General features: G+C 36.1%; 1 protein-coding gene across 1 annotated transcript in view; it reads right to left on the reverse strand.

Annotated features, from left to right (window-relative positions):
* SEMA3A (semaphorin 3A) overlaps positions 1 to 20,114 on the reverse strand; it is a 234,642-nt gene that overhangs the window by 135,355 nt on the left and 79,173 nt on the right. Inside the window, exon 4 of the mRNA XM_003407174.4 lies at positions 9,793 to 9,912. Coding sequence (XP_003407222.1) covers positions 9,793 to 9,912 — 120 coding nt within the window. The remainder of the gene's footprint in view (positions 1 to 9,792; positions 9,913 to 20,114) is intronic.

Raw genomic sequence — 20,114 nt, forward strand, 5'->3', positions numbered from 1 at the left:
TGGCACGTACACAAAACTGCATTTGCAACACTAAAAAGATTTAGACTTTTAGCCTCTGTATAAACCTCTGTGATAATCTCAAGTCAGGCAACTGGTTGCAAAACAAGTACTTCTTACTCAGTAACCCATTTTCTTAAGTGTATATGCAGTGTGTATAAGGTAAGGGATTTTTATCGCATGAGGGATACCGAGGTATAAAAATGTGGAGGCCACTGGTTTAATGTCATTTCAGTGGCAGCAAAAGTCACACGATGAATCAGTGGCCGACCTGTGAATTGATTTTAGATCCCATTAGACTTCCTTTTGAACTACTCAGCAATTCCTGAGATTGCTTTCAGTGACCAAAGACGCACAATTGCATTAGAACGGTAGACTGGAAAATAAAAATAAAATAAAAATGGAAAATAGTCTATGAGGCTTGATTTCTGACAACCTGAGATGATAATATTTCCTGCATGTAAATGTACAAACTTCAAAGCTGTACTCAGGCACAATTACCAACTCTTCTATCACTTACATAGGAATGGATTTTAAATTGCTAAAGTATAATAGTGAACAACGTGCAAAAATAGAAATAACTGTGTTAAGTGAAAGTTGAAGGCTTATCTTCTTCAATTTTCCCGGCAATGATTACAGGACAACCCTTCACATGAATATATATTTCCCCAAATACATTTGTTCTAGCTGGAATATCTGAAGACTCAGAAGCGACAAAATTAAATTTCAGTAAAATGTACCCCTTTTCCAAGCATGTTCATATTCCAACAACTTTTCATCTAGAAATAGCTTGATAAGATCCATTTACATTTAGGAAAATGAATAAAAAGTAAGTCATCTTGTGTTAATTTGGTAACCTGTATGTCATACAATATTACATGTATTCTAGTTTATCTGGAATTTGTTTACTTATGGGAATTTTCCAAATATATACTAGTATCCATACTTTTATGAATTTTTGAGATAGTACACGATCAAAGTAAGAAGAAATAAAAGGATATGCTAGATTGTTAAACTTACTTTAAATGAGAGTTGGAAATATTACTAATATTTTTATATTTTAAGAACTCTATTTCAGATGTATTTGTATTAATGCTTAGGATTCTGATTTTCCCCTTTTGGGTGAAAAAGAATTGCAACTCTCTTTGATTATACATTACTGCTCTCCTGTGTGTCTAGGGGGAAGTAAGCTTAGGTGGATTTTGTTCATCTTTGTTCAAAATAGCCAGGAGATTAGTAATAACAGAAAGTAACAGTTTCTGTCAGGTATTCTAGCACTTCTTTTACTGAAACATGACTATATTATGGAGTCCTTTAAAAGATATGGCTATATTATTACCATATCTTTTAAAGCACTCCATGAATCTGCCCTTGCCATGAAATTTTACCAAGCTGACAAGCAACGTCAGATTTCAGCACAAAGAATTTAATACTGTTGTTATTAGGTGCCATTGACTCAGTTCCGGTTCATAGAGACCCTATATAGAACAGAACAAAACCCTGCCCGGTCCTGCGCCATCGTCACAATCATTGCTATGTTTGAGCCCATTGTTGCAGCCACTGTGTCAGTCCATCTCATTGAGGGTTGTAAGGGATTGAATTGTGACCTCAAAAAATATGTGTCAACTTGGTTAGGCCATGTGTAGTTGTCCTCCATTTTGTGATTTTCCTGTGTGTTGTAAATCATAATCTCTGCCTGTGGTTAAAAGGATTACTCAGTTCATTTCCCTGATCCAAAAGGGAGTTTCCCTGGGGTGTGGCCTGCACCAGCTTTTATCTCTCAAGAGATAAAAGGAAAGGGAAGCAAGCAAAGAGTGAGGACCTCATACCACCAAGAAAGCAGCACCAGGAGCAGAGCACGTCCTTTGAACCCAGGGTCCCTAAGCCTGACGAGCTCCTCAACCAGGGGCAGATTGAGGACAAGGACTTTCTTCCAGAGCCTACAAAGACAGAAAGCACTCCCCTGGAGCTGACACCCTGAATTTGGACTTGTAACCTACTAGACTGTGAGAGAATAAATTTCTCTGTGTTAAAGCCATCTGCTTGTGGTATTTCTGTTATAGCAGTACTAGATGACTAAGACAAGGGTCTTCCTCTTTTTCGCTGACTCTCTACTTTACCTAGCATGATATCCTTCTCTAGGGACTGGCCCTTTGTGATAACATGCCCAAAGTAAATGAAACAAAGTCTTACCATCCTTGCTTCCAAGGAGCATTCTGGCTATACTTCTTACAAGACAGATTGGTTCATTCTTATATTCTTTGCCAACACCATAATTCAAATGCATCAATTCTTCTTTTGGCTTCCTTATTTATTATGCAGCTTTTGCATGCATATGAGGTGATTAAAAATACCATGGCTTGGGTCAGGCACACCTTAGTCCTCAAAGTAACATCTTTGCTTTTTAACACTTTAGAAGCGTCTTTTGCAGATTTGCCCAATGCAATATATCATTTGATTTCTTGACTGCTGCTTCCATGTGTGTTGATTGTGGATCTAAGTAAAATGGAATACTCGAAGACTTCAATATTTTCTCCAATGCTGCTTGTTGTTTCAGCTGTGGACCAATACTACTTTCAAAAATGTTCTTGATAATGTAATTCATAATGCACTTTACATAACATTCAATGTTTAGAAAGTGTTTAGAGCTGAGTATCAATAAACACGTTGTACAATATCATCATGATGAGTTATAATTGGTACAACATCAGGAATAATATTGATGTCACTAGGAAGGCTACCTGTCATGATGGTTATGATTTTATGTAAATGGCCCTCATGGAGGAAATATTTTTCACTGTATCTATTAGGGTCTTTCTTATGGAAAATGCTTCTATATTTTTTATTGAAGTCAATTTTATCTCTATTGCAGAACTGCTCACCTGAATACAAATTGCTTCCAAGGTCACTAGGACATTGACTGCAGCAGTTGAGCAGAATTGTAACTACAAATCTGCTGAAACGGAGGTATAAATGTTAAGTCTGCTATTCCCTTAAATTTATTTAATAAAGAAAACTTCTATTCAAGGGGACTGGTTTGCTCGTTATGACTTTTCTTTTTGCCTCTGTGCTCTTCTCATCACCTCATGCTGATTCTCATCACCAACCTTTTCTTTTTCTCCTTCCCCAGTGCTCATCCTGTTAAATCAACTCCTCTCAGATGCCTAAATCCAGTCTTACCTCTTTTACAAGGTTACAAGGACTACCCAACTGCCTCTCCACCCCACTCGTGATCCCTTTTTTCTATTTGTATTGCATTTATAGGCAGTGCAGTCAAACACAAGTTAGCAACTTAGATAATGTCATATCTTCATGGTTTGTTATAGTTTCATGTGCTTGATTTTAAAGCTAGATTCTTAGATCCACAAGGGTAGGTCCTTCCACATGAGTTGTGCGGCACAGTAGTTAAGAGATCAGCTGCTAACCAAAAGGTTGGCTGTTCAAATCCACCAGCCACTCTGGAATTATTTTATTCTCTTACCACTTTTGTCTATTTGAATCACAGCAAATTTTTCCTTCATGCAACTCATTCTGACCTCATTTTGGCCTTTACTTGGCAGCAATACATCATTTGCATATGGAGTCAGTCTTTGCTTCTTTCTTATTAGGCCCAAGACAATTAAAAGAGTGATCTTGACACCCACATGATCATAAACCTAAAGTAAACGAGGGCCCTAAAATCTCAAGACTTTACATAATTATGGGTGAGCATCCAAATGATGTACAACACATTCTTATTATTTTCATAGATTATCATCAAAAAGAACCATGAAGGTTTAAAATAAATCTGATAGATAACTTATTGATGCCAATTTGCGACACACTGCAAGAGGAGACAAATGTACTCCGATTTGCAGAAATTCCATCTGAGTTTACTCTGCTATTTTCCTGAAGTTTCAAAGATGGCAAACATAACATCTTGCTTCTCACTCTCACATCCAAGATTCACTTCCACCATCTTAAGCCTTGGTTCCAGAAGGAAGTAATTAGGCAAGGAGACAAAGAGCTAAATGAAAGAAAAACACGGGAGAATGGGAGCTCAGGGCAGAGAAAGGGGCATGATGGAAGAAGGAGAATGAAAAAGAAAATGAAACAGGGCCAACAGGTCAGAAGGCAACATGATTTAGTGCTACACTTTGTGTTTCTTGTAAAATATAATACTGATAAATTAAAGCTTTTATGTATACAAATATCCTCTTAAAATAGATTATATGGGAATGAGGGCAGAGGAACCAAACCAAGATGGCAAAACTAGGAAAAAGTGTAAGTTAGAGGTATACAATTCCAATGACTACATATTGGTAGTTCATGATGGGTAGAAAAAAATGTATCAGTTAGTGTCAGCTGTATATGATCCAGTCCTTATATCTGCACTGAACTGTTCTAACGACAGTGACATTCAAAAACTGTGAACTATAGATCATATACTCTTTTAATAAGTGATTGATAATGACATCATTAAAGAAATTATTTAAAGTTATACTCAGTTCTTCTGGCAATAAGAGAACAAGATTTGCTAACACATAGAACTAAATATCCTGTTGGTTGATGACTGAATGCTAGTATTTCCATTTTTACTTGTCACTATTCTTAGGAATAAAATGTGAAGTACTGTGAGGAAAAGTTTTTACAATTGAACCAAATAAGTGGTGAAGGATAAAAGGATGATAATTTCATAGTTACGCTGCCTACATATCAAATATTCAAGACAAGTAAGTCAAAAAATAAAATGGTGATATGAAGCATTTTAAACAACACTGCAGGGGATGCTGGTTTGGATTTTTGGGTCTCTCGTTCTCTTTTTTCCCCCAATTCTTTTTGAAAAACTGTTCTTATCTAGCCTTGTTTCTAATCATAACATAGGTCCTTCATCCCTCTTTTGGCCGCTAGGTTCTGTTTTGAGAAGCAGGCTTATTGACAACATTTAGAGTTTAGAATTTTACTAGTTCATGGAAATACACATTGACAAACTGTGAGAGGTCGCTCAGAATTTTTCAACTATGAAGCTTTGCCTCAAATACAACAGCAGAACATTTCTGTATTTAATTTGGAATATAAATGGTGGTATTGCATATTAAGCACAGTAACCTGTAAAGGTCCACCTTCCAACGTGATTCAAGCATTGAAAGATTAAGAAAGGCAAACCTAGAAACCCTTACAGGCTTACTTTAACCACAATTGGCTTAGGTCAGTAGAGCAAATAATGGGTATACTACCTCTGGAGTAGATAATGAATAGCCCAGAGGAAATTGCCAAGGAATTCTGTTTCTAGCCTACTACAAAACAAAGAAAATACAAATTCCAATGTCTTATATAAAATGAAAGCATCACCTCATTGTTTTGCTAAGATATATGAATTTATCAGCTTTAATATCTCTTCTTAGAAAGAAACTTGTGCTCCATTGGAATAAATAGCATATTAAATTAAGAAAGATAATCCAATTAGAAGGGCTTACACTGGATGTATAAATTAGTCAAAAGAGCACTAGCCATCACTTAAAGAGCATTCTGACCTTGGGCACTGTTGCTAAGAGCATTTTATTCAGTTTTGCATAAAAGCAAACTCCTATTCTTGGTGGAAGGGAAGAACTGACAGAACATACTTTATTTTATATGTAGATATATTGGTTGTCATTTTAGAAATGCCCTTACAGATAGCCATTAAGCCTCACTGCATTGCTTAATGTTCCTTTGGTTCTGTCATAAATTGAGATCATGACATTATGAGACTATTTATAGAGTTAATACTTTCAAGCTCTTGTCTGGGTCCATCTTTCTTCAGATTTCCTGCCCAGTACACAGAAGAGGCCCATTTGGAATTTGAGAAAACACCCAGAAACTTCTTCGAAAAGCTATACTCCTCCTAAATTCATTCTTTTTTTTATTAACAGATGTAAATTTGATGGGGAAATACCATATACTATAAGCCATTTGGGAATATTCTGCCTCTTAAGGATGACTTACACTTGCCATTTCAATGGCATAGATGCTTAGAGCATAAACTCAAAACTCATCTGTATTCTAGCTCTGACTCATTCTTTCGATGAAGTCTGCATGCATTTTATGATAAACACACACATGTGGATGAAGTATGTGACCTCATAGGCAGTTATCTACAGTGTCAAGTACTATTGGCAGATACCCAAAAATTGATTGACACACATCTTACAGAACTGGAGTTAATTAATACGTCTACCAATTCCCAAATGTACCAGAGGAAAAAAAAATCTGTTTAATATAGCAATCAATGACATATTGTGTGTGGTCAGAACGCAGTCACTAGACAGCAAGAGTAGATTTTAGAATATAGTTTTCAAGAATGCAGATATTACTATTACAATGCTGTAAGTGTAAAAGGAAGTTCATTTTCATAATTAGAAGACAATAATGGGGGTTATTTAGCAAACGGTTCTATCATTGTTTAACAGGATCTCTGAATTTCCTTCAAGAGCTGAAGCTATTCTTGAATGATGAAAGGAAAACTAATTTGCTTCAAAAGTGATGTCTTTACTCATGTGGCAATCTGCCATCTGAAATGTTAAGTCCATAATGTCATTTTCTAACAATGGGGTTTCGAATATCTTAGGAACTTAAAGTAAGGCAATGAGTTATTTTAAAGTAAGGACGCTGCAAATAAAACATTCGAATATTAAAATGTCCAGGAATGACATGATAAGAATAAAAGGAAAAATGTTTTTTTTCTATGATAAAATTGTTTTTAATATCAAAAAGCTCAACAATATTTTGAAAAGGCAATTCATCCTTTATTATTTCATATAGCATAGGGCAGGCAGCAGCAAAGCATGCATGCTATTTCTAACCCAGAATTCAGGAGAAAGATGTGTCCTTGTTGTAGCTGAAAAGATATCCATGTACATAAAAAAATGATAAATTCAAACTTCATGAGAGCCTACGAACTCTAATCAAACAATCCTGGCCTTTGTCCTGATAGCTATTACATTTCTTTTTCTTCAAATACTTCCATTATTCTTCTTTTCCTAACTGGAGTGTGTATTTTCTATTTTTCTCAACTTCAAATAAAGGCATAACTTTAAATCCAAGGGTAGTATTTTAAGTACCACTATAGATCAACTTAAAGCATATTCTCTCTCAAGGCAGCTTAAGCACTGAAAATTAAATTTGATGCAGTCTAGACAACCTATCTTGATAATATCTTTTTCAGAATTTCCTAGATTGACTGTCTAGACTGCTCTGAATTCCCCCAAGTAACTGCATAATCATCTTCCTTCTGACCTCCTCAACAGTCGGGAACAATATTGCCTGCCCAATCTATAGTTGCTGCGCATATCAAGATCACTTAGCTTCTAAAAGAGAGTCTTTCCCAAAGGCGACAAGTCTCAGGGAAATACTTGTTTCCCAGTCTCCCATCTCAAAGGAACTCAAGTAGGGAGCTTTATATATTTCTTATTTGAATTGATGAGATTTCTGGGTAAATGGCCTGATTTCAGCACCTCCCCATCTACTGTCTATTCACTCCTAAAGGACAGACAAGAGAAGGAAACGTGCTGTTAACTCTATTAAATCGCAACTCCTAAAAGGAAAAAAAAAAACTTTACATTTTTGGAAAACCAAATTCAGGAGCAGCATATGGAATTCAAATTTAAAAATGGGGGAATTAAGATAAGTGAAGAATCACCCAGCAACTAAAGGAGCCTAGAATCTATAGTTTATGGACTCTGGTGAAGTAAAGAACATTTACAAGACAAAGTGAGACTTAATTACAAGCAAGAAAGAGAGCAATGGCTTTCAGCCTGAGATGCAGGTTTACATTTTCAAAAAAATAATTGTTTTGAAACAGTAACATTTTTTTCAGCACTTACAATCTAGCAGGCAATGCTTAACTCCCACATAACCATATGAGGCAGAGGGTATTTTCATTACCACTTTCTAGACTAGAAATTGAGACACAGAGAAATTAAATAGCTTGCTCTAGATCAAACAGCTACTATTAAATGATGCTTTTACTGACCATGGGATTAGAATTCCTTGAGTTTCTATAGAAAACAAAGTCAGTGAGTCATGCATGCCCTGCTAAGACGGTTAGAAGGAAGTTGAAGGCCATAAGTCAAACTGAAGGTTAAAATATATAGGTGCTGAGGATCAAAGAGGTTTTGTTTAGTTTCTTTTGATATATTATCAGATTCTCAGAGAAGTTAAGTAATTTTTCCAATGCTCCACAGCTAGGAGGTTGTACAGCAAGGTTAGAAGCCAGATGTGACACCAAAGCCTATGTCTTTTCCACTAATCTGTGCCAGAAGCTTAAATCTCTTGAGTCCATAGCCCTGTACAGTATAGTATGATACTGACAGATATAAAAAGTGTAATACAATGGGCAAGGAGTTCTCTAGTGCTATCTCCAGAATACAGAAAAGTGGGACAATCATCCTGGGGCCATTTTAGAAGATTTTCCTTATTACTATGGAAATAGCCAAGTAGGAAGCAAAGAGGGAGAGATTTATCCAGAAGGTGCTTAAAAAAATTGAAGTGTACAAAGTGCCTAGGGCCATGTACATGAATGTAATTATTAATTTCATCAACATCATCCAAAGAACATAAGTAGAACTGCCTTTCCTTAAGGTTGCTTTGTACAAAAGACTCTTGGGAATGTCAGCAAGTACAATATATGTACTTGCAAGGAAGAGAAGGAGGAAAGATGCAGAAGGTATGGAGATGGGGTGGGGAAGGATATGGCCTGAACTGGGGAAACCCTAAGAAAGCGTCTTAATCTTCTCAGGTTTTTCAGACAAGAAAAAATAACTTTATTTAGTCTAGAAATCACTTAGTTTCTCAGGAGTCTCTAATGTACCTTCTTATACAAAGGAGGTATGATATAAACTATTTTGGTCTTCGTCACTTTGGAGCAAAATGACACATTTGTATCACTTTTGGACACCTTAAGAAAACTTTAGAGAGTGAGAGAGTCTAGAGTTTTAAGTTATAAAGGCATGGCTAGCAGGCAAATTATATTTTATCTTCCAATTTGGAAGAAAATTATGTTACAAATGATTTTCTTAGCACATGAACCCTTTTTTTTCCTTAAAATTTTGTGCCAAAAAATATAAAAGGGCATACAACTGAAGACTACTGATAAAGATCAATTCACTAATTTTAATATTAGCAATTTTTCCATCAATTGTTTTCCTTAATATTGACTTTACTTAACCTTGGATTTAAACTTTAATTTTCTTACTAAAATATCTTTTAAAGGAGGAGTACAGGAATTAAAGAAACATACTTTTTTTTTTTGTCTTTTCTGTACTGACAAAAAAAAAATAGCAAAAAGCGAAAGCGAAAGCAAAGCTTAGCTAAGCAAGAACACAAACGTGAATGATTCAGGTCAAACGTGAGCTAGGACCATTGTATACATGTACGGCATTGTTTCTTAATCCTCAGGCAGAAGAAAACAACTGGGGTGGCAGGCACTTCTGGCTGAGGATGGAAATGGCGGGGAAAGCTGGCAGTACACAAATGAAGGAAAAAACAGTGTACATCCAGCCTGCTGACATCTGCTGCACATGCAAAATGGATTGGACCCTGTAATCCAGGGTGAAAACAAATGCTTGCTTCCTTCCTTCCTCCTGTTCCATAGCCATCATTGAGTGATGGTCTCATTATTTTTCCATTCACAGATTAAAATTAATAACAGCATCTGAATGTGAAGTAGGCTCCACTGAATAGTGAACCAGAAGCTAAGTGAGCTGAAGAAATTAATAATGAAACACTTGAATAGGAAGGGGTCAGGGACAAACACCATTTTTTAGAAGCCAGTTTTACCTCAGGATGATGTCCAATTTCAATGTAGGTGCAAATTGGATGAAAAGCCCCCGTTCCACAGGCATACAAGTGACTCTGATTATAAGCCTTAAGCACTTTGATGAAATTAGCACATTCTTTCTGTAAGAAAAAAAAAAAGAAAAGTGATTTCTAGCGGTCAACATGACGACTGAGGTATCCTGTAGGGTGCTAGGTATGCTTGTATAGATTTCTTTTGCAACCCTTTCACTACATTTTTAGGACATTTTTTTTTTTTTTAGTTATTGTTCTGTAGTTTTATTCATGTTATTACATGAGTTACAAATATAGAAGTTCTCATTTTGGGGGAGCCCAATATAATATGCCCTTTCATAACTCTTCCATTAAAACTATTTCTAATTTATTTACAGAAAATTAGATAACCAAAAATCACTGTTGACTTTTCCAGAAATAAGGGAGCAGTAAGTTAATTAATTAATTAATTACATAAAGAAGACAATGGTGAAAATTTCCCTGCAAAAATAAGTTTTGAGTTTACTTTCAGGAAAAGAAGAGTAAAAAATAATCTTCTATTAAATACGAAGTTTAAACATCATTAATAACCCATAATGATGAGCAGCTGACTTTGAACTGTGGTAGTACCGTATGCTAATCAGCTCTATACACCCTAAGAAGGTAGAGTCACCTCCTGCTGAAAATATCACCTCAGCCTCACATACAAGCTGGGTTTATTTGAGTGGGAAAACATTCAAGGTGGGAATATCTGTAGTGTGAAGGATCTTTTGCAGAGTGATATAATTAGTAAATATTGTCAAGAGATTCATGGACATCCTGAACCCACATATGGACCAAGTCCTCCCGGTCCAATGAGCCACAGACCTGAAGTACAGAAGAATTTCCTAAGAGAAAATTCTAGTCACGTCTTAATATTATTTCCGGAAGTTAGGACACTCCTGGGCCTTTTATTTTCTGAACAACATATCATCTAAGAAATAAAATGGACAGAGCCATTTTATACTCTTTCTATACATTCTGTTGGAAACCCTGGTGGTTAGTGGTTAAGTGCTATGGCTATTAACCAAGAGGTCGGCAGTTTGAATCCACCAGGAGCACCTTGGAAACTCTACGGGGCAGTTCTACTCTGTCCTATAGGGTCACTATGAGTCAGAATCGACTCGACGGCAGTGGGTTTGGTTTTCGGTTTATACGTTCTGTTGAAACTATCAATCTTGTGAAATAAAATGTTTTTCTGTAAACAGACAGGAAACTTAGACTTTTGTCCCCTGCTGAAGAGATATTTGGGGGGCTGGGAAGAGGGGGGGAATCAGATGTCCAGAATATGAAATAGATAAATTTTTACCGAAACATCCAAAACACAAAAGGCTCCTAATTTCTTAAAATATATTTATTTATTTATTTCTGTTCCCTCCTGTCTTCCAGTCCTTACCCTTGGGCTAGTGTGCCCATTTAGTCTTGTTTTGTTTTATGGGCCCGTTGAATCTTTGGCTGAAGGGTGAACCTCAAGAGTGACTTCATTACTGAGATAAAAAGGTGTCTGGGGGCCATACTCTCAGGGTTCCTCCAGTCTCTACCAGACCAGTAAGACTGGTTCTTTTTCTGTGAGTTAGAATTTTGTTCTACATTTTTCTTCAGTTCTGTGTGGGACCCTCTATTGCGATCCCTGTCAAGGCAGTTGGTGGTGGTAGCTGGGCACCACCTAGTTATGCTGGAGTCCATGGTAGATGTGGTCTATTAGTCCTTTGGACTAATTTTTCCCTTGTATCTTTAGTTTTCGTCATTCTCCCTTGCTCCCGAAGGGGTGAGACCAATGTTGTATCTTAGATGGCCGTTCACAGGCTTTTAAGACCCCAGAGGCTACACACCAAAGTAGAACGTAGAACATTTTCTTTATAAACTACGTTATGCCAATTGAGCTAGATGTTCCCCGAAACCATGGTCCCACAGCCCTCAGCCCAGCAATTCAATCCCTCAGGGAGTTTGGATGTGTCTGTGGAGCTTCCATGACCTTAAAATATTTTTTATTAAATGAATCTATATCAAAATTGTAAAAAGAAAAAAAACAAAAAAACCTCTCAAACTCTCACAACAGCTTCCAATAAAATGTTATGGTCTATTAACCATGTAACAAAGCGTAATAATAGGAATAGCAGAAAATATTAATTTATCTTATTTTGAAAATATCCGAATGAGTATTTTTATGCTAAATAATAAAAACTCCATTGAGACGTATTTTGTTATTAATGATAGACTTTCCTAACTAGTTTGCTGTTTTGACTCTAAACATTTGGAATTAAGAAATAGATATGTAACTATAAATTCTAATACCAAAAGCAGACTACAGCACAAGCAAGGTTGGCAATTATGAAAGACTGGCACCTCTGTGTTACACTTACAGTCAGTCTCTATGACACGTGACTTTCCAAGTGAAAGTTCAAAGTACATTTGGGCCTATCAACGCAGTTGCAGTTTATAACAGAGAACACATTCCCATATCACCTTTATATTTATAGCTGTTTTCTTTGGTCTTAACTCTATTTTTTCTATAAAATAAGGAGCAGGCAACCAAGTTTGAGTAGAATAACTGACTTTTAAATTCAAATAGTTACTGTCTATCACCACTGGTTCTTCTAGGATGGAACCTGATGGTGTCCTTTGAATACATTGTCCTAACTCTGAACTAAACCTGCTCAAAGTAAAAAAAACAAAAATCCCGAGTTATGACTCCTCATGCTTTAACATGTGCTGAGTTGTTTTGATGGTTACTAAAGTAAACATATACTTTCTTCCACCGTTTGGCTACTTAGATACTGAATCTTTTGTATGGTGAGGTATTATTATACATGAAATTGATCTTTGAAATCAACTGATTTTGTGAGTTGCTATGCAGAAAATTTCTTAGCTTAAAGTGTAGAGGTAATCCATGCTTCACTTTGAACAGGGTACGTCTTAGGCAAAACTTCCACAACTCGTAGCAACAAACTCCCCATTCTGTAACAAGCCCCCCACCCCCCGCCGGTCTTCCCCAAGAGGACCGGGCATGAACACCAGGGCAGAGGAAAGAGGTTGTGGAGAGGAAAACATCTGATAAACTCATTTACAAGAGAGGCATTCATGAGTATTACCCAAAGGATTTATTTGTACTCTTAAAATAATTCAGTTATTTGCAAAGAAACCAATTTCAGGAAAATGTTTTATGGCATCTCTTACTTTGAAACACGTAGGTGGCCACATACTCTGCTTTTATATAAAGACAGCCATCCCTGATTGTGGACTCAATATTACAGTATGCAAGACTGTAAATAACTGGTTTCAGCACCATATGTTGAGACCAAGAAATTGGCTGTGTATATATTGGTAAGCAAACGAACATTCTAATAAATAACAGTGACAGACCCAGATGGATGTCTTGTTCATTTTAGAAAAGAACAGGGTTTCAGTTTGCATGCCTTGCCTTTGAAGACATGCATCCAGTTTTGTACACAAACCCAAATTCTCTAGTCCTATCAGTCACCCCAAGTGTATCCTAGAAATTTAAGCATAGACCAGTTCTCTACAATAGAATAAGAAGAAAACATTTTGTGAATATGAATACTTGTGAACACACATGAAGAATCACGTTATCTCTGCAACTGTAATAAACTCTAATATCATAGAATTTGTGAGGTATTTGTCTCTTATAGACTGGATAGCTGATTTTTAATTTTTCAGTGACTAAGACTCAACGCAGTGAGTTTTAAGTTTGACCTTCCATGGAAATTAGCAGATTATACATAATAACAGAAAAAACTCTCCAGGTTGCTGGGCATGATGGAATTGGACTGCATTGAATATCATAATTTTAATTTGTTTTCTATTACCTGTTAAAGAATAACCACTATAATATGACAGCTACACTTCTTTAGAACTGCTGGAAAAATATCAATCACAGGGCTATAGCTGTGAAACTTAGCAAAGGGCTCTGCTGAAAGAGCTGATAACTGAGTCTACCTGAGCTACAAAGCAACTGGACCCACCCTATTGGCATAAGGCCTGGAATGATCCCCTTTATTTCCCCACTGAACTTTCCCAGTTGGCAGCAGGTTGTATTGTTGCCATGCTCCGGGGGCTAGTTCAGTATGATTTTGAGAGTGAAGGCTGATGTAAATAGAATTTGGGATTAGAAATTACTTGAATGCAGAACGCATTAAGACACTAGAATTGAAACAAAGGAATTGAAGGAAATACTTCAAAATTGGTTAAAAATAGCACAGAGGAGACTCATCAACAATGGAGGAGGAACGAGTGAATTAAAAGAGCTGGATAGAGAAGAACCAAACACTTGAAAGAGATACTGTTCGTAAGGATTTGGTCTTTCAAGAGAAAACCTACATTAAAAGAGTATCAATCCTGTCATTCACTTGCCTTCATTCTCTAGCTTGTAACTGCCAAGATTTTGGAGTGTTCCAAAACAGGATATTCATTTTATTTGGAAGCTGCTCAGACATCCCTCTAAAAAACAAGGAAGCGTGGCAGAAAAAGGAAACACACTTCACACATTTCTGCTCTAGGGAGACAGAAGAAGAGTGTTTCTGACCTTTTCTTGAACCATGACGATTCTTAAAGCTCAGAATGTAATGTACTTTTTGGCATTCTACCACTGCACTGCTTTGCTCAGCACTGGCGGATTTACAACGTAATAAAGAGAGTGTAAGCAGTTCAAAATGAATTCATTTTTCAAACCTTGATGCTTTTTGGAATTTAAGTTGATATACACAGACAAGTTTAGCAACAAGTTGGTTTCCCAAGATTCAGAGAACCATAATTACCTACGATTTTCATTGAAATATACTCCAGACCAACAGCATTATACATTGTTAACTTAGCACAGAAATAAGAGGAAAGCAGTTACAAGCCAGTAAACGTCAAGGCCACACTGGAGGATCAATGATTCATCTTCCTTAGTGACAAACCATTTAAACTTATTTTTTAAAAGGCTTCTAGTGTTTTCAAATCAAATGTACAGAGGGATTACACATAGAATAGCCTGGAAAAACAAATTAGAAAGAAAATGTCTATGCCCAGAAAAAGTTATAGAAGCCAAATGCACGAGGATTCAAAAACAAACATTATGGATATGTAGCACTGATTAGACTGTGTTACGCAGACTTTTCCCGGACAGTTACAAAAATAAAGTCCATCCATCTGTCAAAACAACTGCTCCATGCATGAAAATTAAAACAGAATTGAGATGCTTTTAACTAACTTCCGATAATTATCCTTTCTCCAAAAGAATATGTTACCTCCAATTCAATTACCTCCTTGCTTGTTTTTAAATCATCATGGATGGAGCAATGAATTTTTACTTTCAAGAAGAGGGAGGAACAAAAAAAAAAAAAAAAGGAGAGAAGGCTGTGAAGAAGAACAATCTCTATTCAAATATATTCAGTTTACCATTAAATTAAACAACTTGTTCTGGTTCAAATACAAATCAGCCCAAAATGAAACGGCATAGTAGAGCATTGCCTCAGGTCAATGAGCATGTAGAAAGAAAAAAATTCTCTATCTCTTCAGTAATTTACATAGAAATATTTTAAAGTAAAACCTAGCAGCTGGGAAACTAAAGGAAGCATTTTCCTATCATACTGGGTGGATACATTTCTGCGTGGAAATCCATTAATAAGCTTAATTCCTGAAGTTAATCTGTTGACTTTCTTTTTCTCTAGTCAATTTTTTTTGGCAAGTTGGTTGAACAGTAGAAACTTCGTGCCAAAGCAGTAATCCGGGAGATTGTTCCTGTCACTCACTTTATCCCTCCCTCTATTTAAGCTGTTCTATACTTATCTGGCAATAGTGTTTCTTCAATTTTTTTCTTTTAACATTGTGCTATTACAGCTGTGATCGGATCCTTTATAATCATGTCTCCCTAATACTTCAGCATTCACTAAAGGATGTTAGAAATCTCTTCTTCAAAGAGGAGTATCTATTTAAACTAAGATTTAACCATGTTCTAATTATAATAGTAGCTGACTAATGATGCATTTACAACTTGGAATTTTTTAACATCCACCCCACAAAAAGGTAAGTAGGCTGTTCTGTCCATTTTGGGAGACTATTTAGAAGAATAATGGCAAAATAAAACCAATTAACTTTTCCACTGTAATGCTTTCATTTTTTGAAATTTATGATTATTTTAAAAAATACTGATTCAACTAAGACAACAAAGTAGTAATTATTTCATTGTTATTTAAGTTGTAAGCATGTTGATATTTATTGAAAGATATCATCTATAAATCTAAAGTAACTGAGAAATAGATTTAAAAGTGCCTTAAATGATATTGTAGACTAAATGAAGACTGTCTTTACAAGGCTACCAAATCATTTTATGTAAAGGTTCATTTCACTTAAGTGCCAGATTTGACTGATTTTCCCCTTCTGGATTGACTATTTGTTTTGAAGTTTTATAAATATTGTTTAAGGTTCTGTAAATATTTTTCTTTCAAATTACTTGAAACCTTCAAACTTGGTCAAGAATGATTATACAAAAAGGCACTCTATATACCCTCGTCCCATTGCTATTGAGTCTATTCCGACTCATAATGACCCTACAGGACAGAGTAGTACTGCCCCGTAGGGTTTCCAAAGCTGTAATCTTTATGGGAGCAGGCTGCTACATCTTTCTCCTAAGAAGCAGGCTGGTGGGTTTGAACTGCTGCTCTTTCAGTTAGCAGCCAAGTGCTTAACCACTGAGCCTCCAAGGCTCTTTGGCAGTCTGTACTCACCATGATATTAGTAAAAGCTTCCCAGTGAGGCTCTCTTCTATTATTTAAAGGAGCTCTGGGCACTTTCAATTTGAAATTCCATATGGACCAAGGAGCTGATAACATCTATGTTTAGGCTTATGTTTTCTTTTACATTGTACTATAAATTGTACTATAGATCTTGTTAATTGTTTACCACATTTGAGCCATTCATTGGCATTATTAGGAATGTATTTCCTAGAATTCCTTTTACTATATGGTTATAGGATAAGGTTGGTGAAAAAAGAAATTTCATGAGATTTGGGAAGCAGACATTAAGTTGCAACCATCATGCTCTCAAAGTTGTTGTAATCTGCTGGTCACTCTGTTGGTGTGGGCCAGGAATCGGGCCTGTGGCTCCTTCAGCTCCCACCAGATCTGTTACTTTCGCTCCTCCAACACCTGGGCTTGGTACTTGTGTGGTGCCAGTTTCTTCTACAGGTCATCCAAATCATCAAGGTTAGTGATAGTGAAAGACAGATATGGATTCAGTTTGTCCTTGCTCTTGCCACTTTTGATTAGTGTTTCATCTCCTCTGCCAACCCTCGTGACCAACAGTAACTTCAGGCACACTACTAGTCTCAGAAGGCAAAAGGCTTTCACAGATTTCTTTTACGCATCTTATAATTACATAAGGTCTAATTCCTATAATACAATCCTCACTCTTATCACTATAACAGTTTCTGGCCTCTGATCAAACCTTAACTGATAAAAGGATATATCTTACCACCATGGAATAGCTCATTGTGATATGTAATGTAAAAGGAAGATGGGTGTAAACCATTTAAAAAAGATAAAGCAAGGTCATTATTTGATCACTTCATTTCTAAATATGAATGATTCCTACTTTTTAAATGCACACTGTATTTTAGAATCGATACTGTATAATTTCAGTATCATTTCAAATACAAAACTAAAAAAGTATCTTTTAACATTTAATACATGTGAAATATATACACGATGTAGTTTATGTTTAAAACCTTTTATAGGGCACAGTAAGGAGCCCTGGTGGCACAGTGGTAAAGCTCTCGGCTGCTAAATGAAATGCGAGTGGTTCAAACCCACCACTGCTTCGTGGGATTTGATGTGGCAGCCTACTTCTGTAAAAAAAACTCTATGGGACAGTTTTCCTACAGGGTCGCTAGGAGTGGGAATCGTCTTGACAGCAATTGGTTTTATAGAATAGTACAGTTAGTATGTTTAGCACCTAATTCAAATATAATGATGAGAAGCTTTAAGAATGTTCTGTGCTGAACGTAAAAAAGCCAAAAAGAATGCTAGGATTCTCAGTCTCCTGAAAGAGAGTCAAGTTTTTATAGCTGCCTTAAGCTTTGCATTCTATTTTCTGTATCATCTCTGAAATGCTCTAAATAGAAATATTTTAAAATTAAAATGATATAAAGAGAACATTGGTAAAGTTTCATTATGTTCTCTGGATATAAGGGTGATATTGCTACGCTTGCAAATCAATTAAAAAAAAATCTTCCTAAAGTGGAGCACAACATTTCTTAAGACAGTGCATATCTAAGAAAATTACTCCCAGAATTTATGTTAAATCTGTGATAGGACTTCTGAAATTTTATACTGTGAAATTCCGTACTCAGAAATGAGTAGAAATCCATTTATTAAGATTATCAAGCACATAAAGAAGCAAAATACAAATGAACACTATAAGAAGCTTCAAGCTGGCAAAATGGTCATGAAAAGAGAGACTGGAAGGAGGCAGCAGGCTGTCTCATTAGGGGCAGAGTAACTGGGAGTATGCAAGAAGGTGTATATAAGTTTATATGTGAGAGACTGAGCCATTTCCCAGAGGAACTGTCCAAATCATTCAAAAGAAACTTAATAAAAAAAAAAAAAAAAAAACCTTGCCATGGAGTTGACTGTGAAGCATAATGAACCTTATAGAGGATAAGTTATTTACTGTACTCTGAAAGTAAGTACATTGATGTATGAATGAATTAATGGTATAAAATCACATCTAAATAATAATTTGTCAACTAATGCCAAATATTTGGCCTTCATTCCAGACATTTAAGAATGCAAATGGTATTTCCAACATAAAGAAACACAATTCAAAATCTCCAAACCCTTCAAAAGTTTTCATAAAATATCTCTAATATTATAAGTACTACATTGGAAATATATTTGGTCTTAAAAACTTGAAGTGCATTTAAATTTCAATCCTAAAACTAAAATATATCCAAATAAACTAGGTTTGTATATCTGAGAATTGTCCCGGCAAATCAGACATACATAATCACCATCTTATTTTGCTTTATTAGTAAAATACATTAATTTAAGACAGGAATACAACCTGTTGTTGTTATTGTTGTGAGGTGCCCTCCAATCAGCTCCGACTCATAATGACCCTATGTACAACAGAAGGAAAAACTGCCCAGTCCTACGCCATCCTCACAATCATTGTTATGCTTAAGCCCATTGTTGTAGCCACTGTGTCAATCCATCTCGTTGAGGGTCTTCCTCTTCTTTGCTGGCTCGCTACTTTACTAAGCATGATGTCCTTTTCCAGGGACTGGTCCCTCCTGACAACATGTCCAAAGTATGTGAGATGCCATCCTTGCTTGTAAGGAACATTCTGGCTATCCATGGTACATGCAATATTCTTTGCCAACACCATAATTCAAATTCTTCTTCAGTCTTCCTTATTTTATTGTCCAGCTTTCACATGCATATGAGGCAACTGAAAATACCAGAGCTTGGGTCAGGCGCACCTTAGTCCTTAAAGTAAATCTTTGCTTTTCAATACTTTAAAGAAGTCTTTTGCAGCAGATTTGCTCAATTCATTTTTTGATTTCTTGACTGCTGCTTCCATGAGTGTTGATTGTGGATCCAAGGAAAACAAAATCCTTCACAAGTTAAATATTTTCTGTGTTCATTGTGAGTTGCTTATTGGTCCAGTTGTGAGGATTTTTGTTTTCCTTATGTTGAGGTGTAATCCATACTGAAGGCTGTGGTCTTTGATCTTCATCAGTAAGTGCTTCAAGTCTTCTTCACTTTCAACAAGTAAGGTTGTGCCATCTGCATATTGCAGGCTGTTAATGAGTCTTCCTCCAATTCCAATGGTGCATTCTTCTTCATGTAGTCTAACTTTCCAGATTGCTCAACATACAGATTGAATAAGTATGGCAAAAGGATACAACCCTTATGTATAACGTTCCTGACATGCAGTATCCCCTTGTTCTATTCCAGCAACTGCTTCTTGATCTATATATAGGTTCTTCATGAGCATAATTAAGTGTTCTGGAATTCCTATTCTTCGCAATGTTATTCATAATTTGTTATGATCCACACAATTGAATGCCTTTGCATAGTCAATAAAACACAGGTAAACATTTTTCTAGTATTCTCTGCTTTCAGTCAAGATTCAACTGACATCAGCAATGATATTCCTTATTCCACGACCTTTTCTGAGTCTGGCTTGAATTTCTGACAGTTCCCTTTGGATGTACTCCTGCAACTGTTTCTGAATGATCTTCAGCAAAAATTTACTTGTGTGGGATATTAATGATATTGCCTGATAAT

This window comes from Loxodonta africana, chromosome 8 (genome assembly GCF_030014295.1).
Source record: "Loxodonta africana isolate mLoxAfr1 chromosome 8, mLoxAfr1.hap2, whole genome shotgun sequence".
NCBI classification, from domain to species: Eukaryota; Metazoa; Chordata; class Mammalia; order Proboscidea; family Elephantidae; genus Loxodonta; species Loxodonta africana.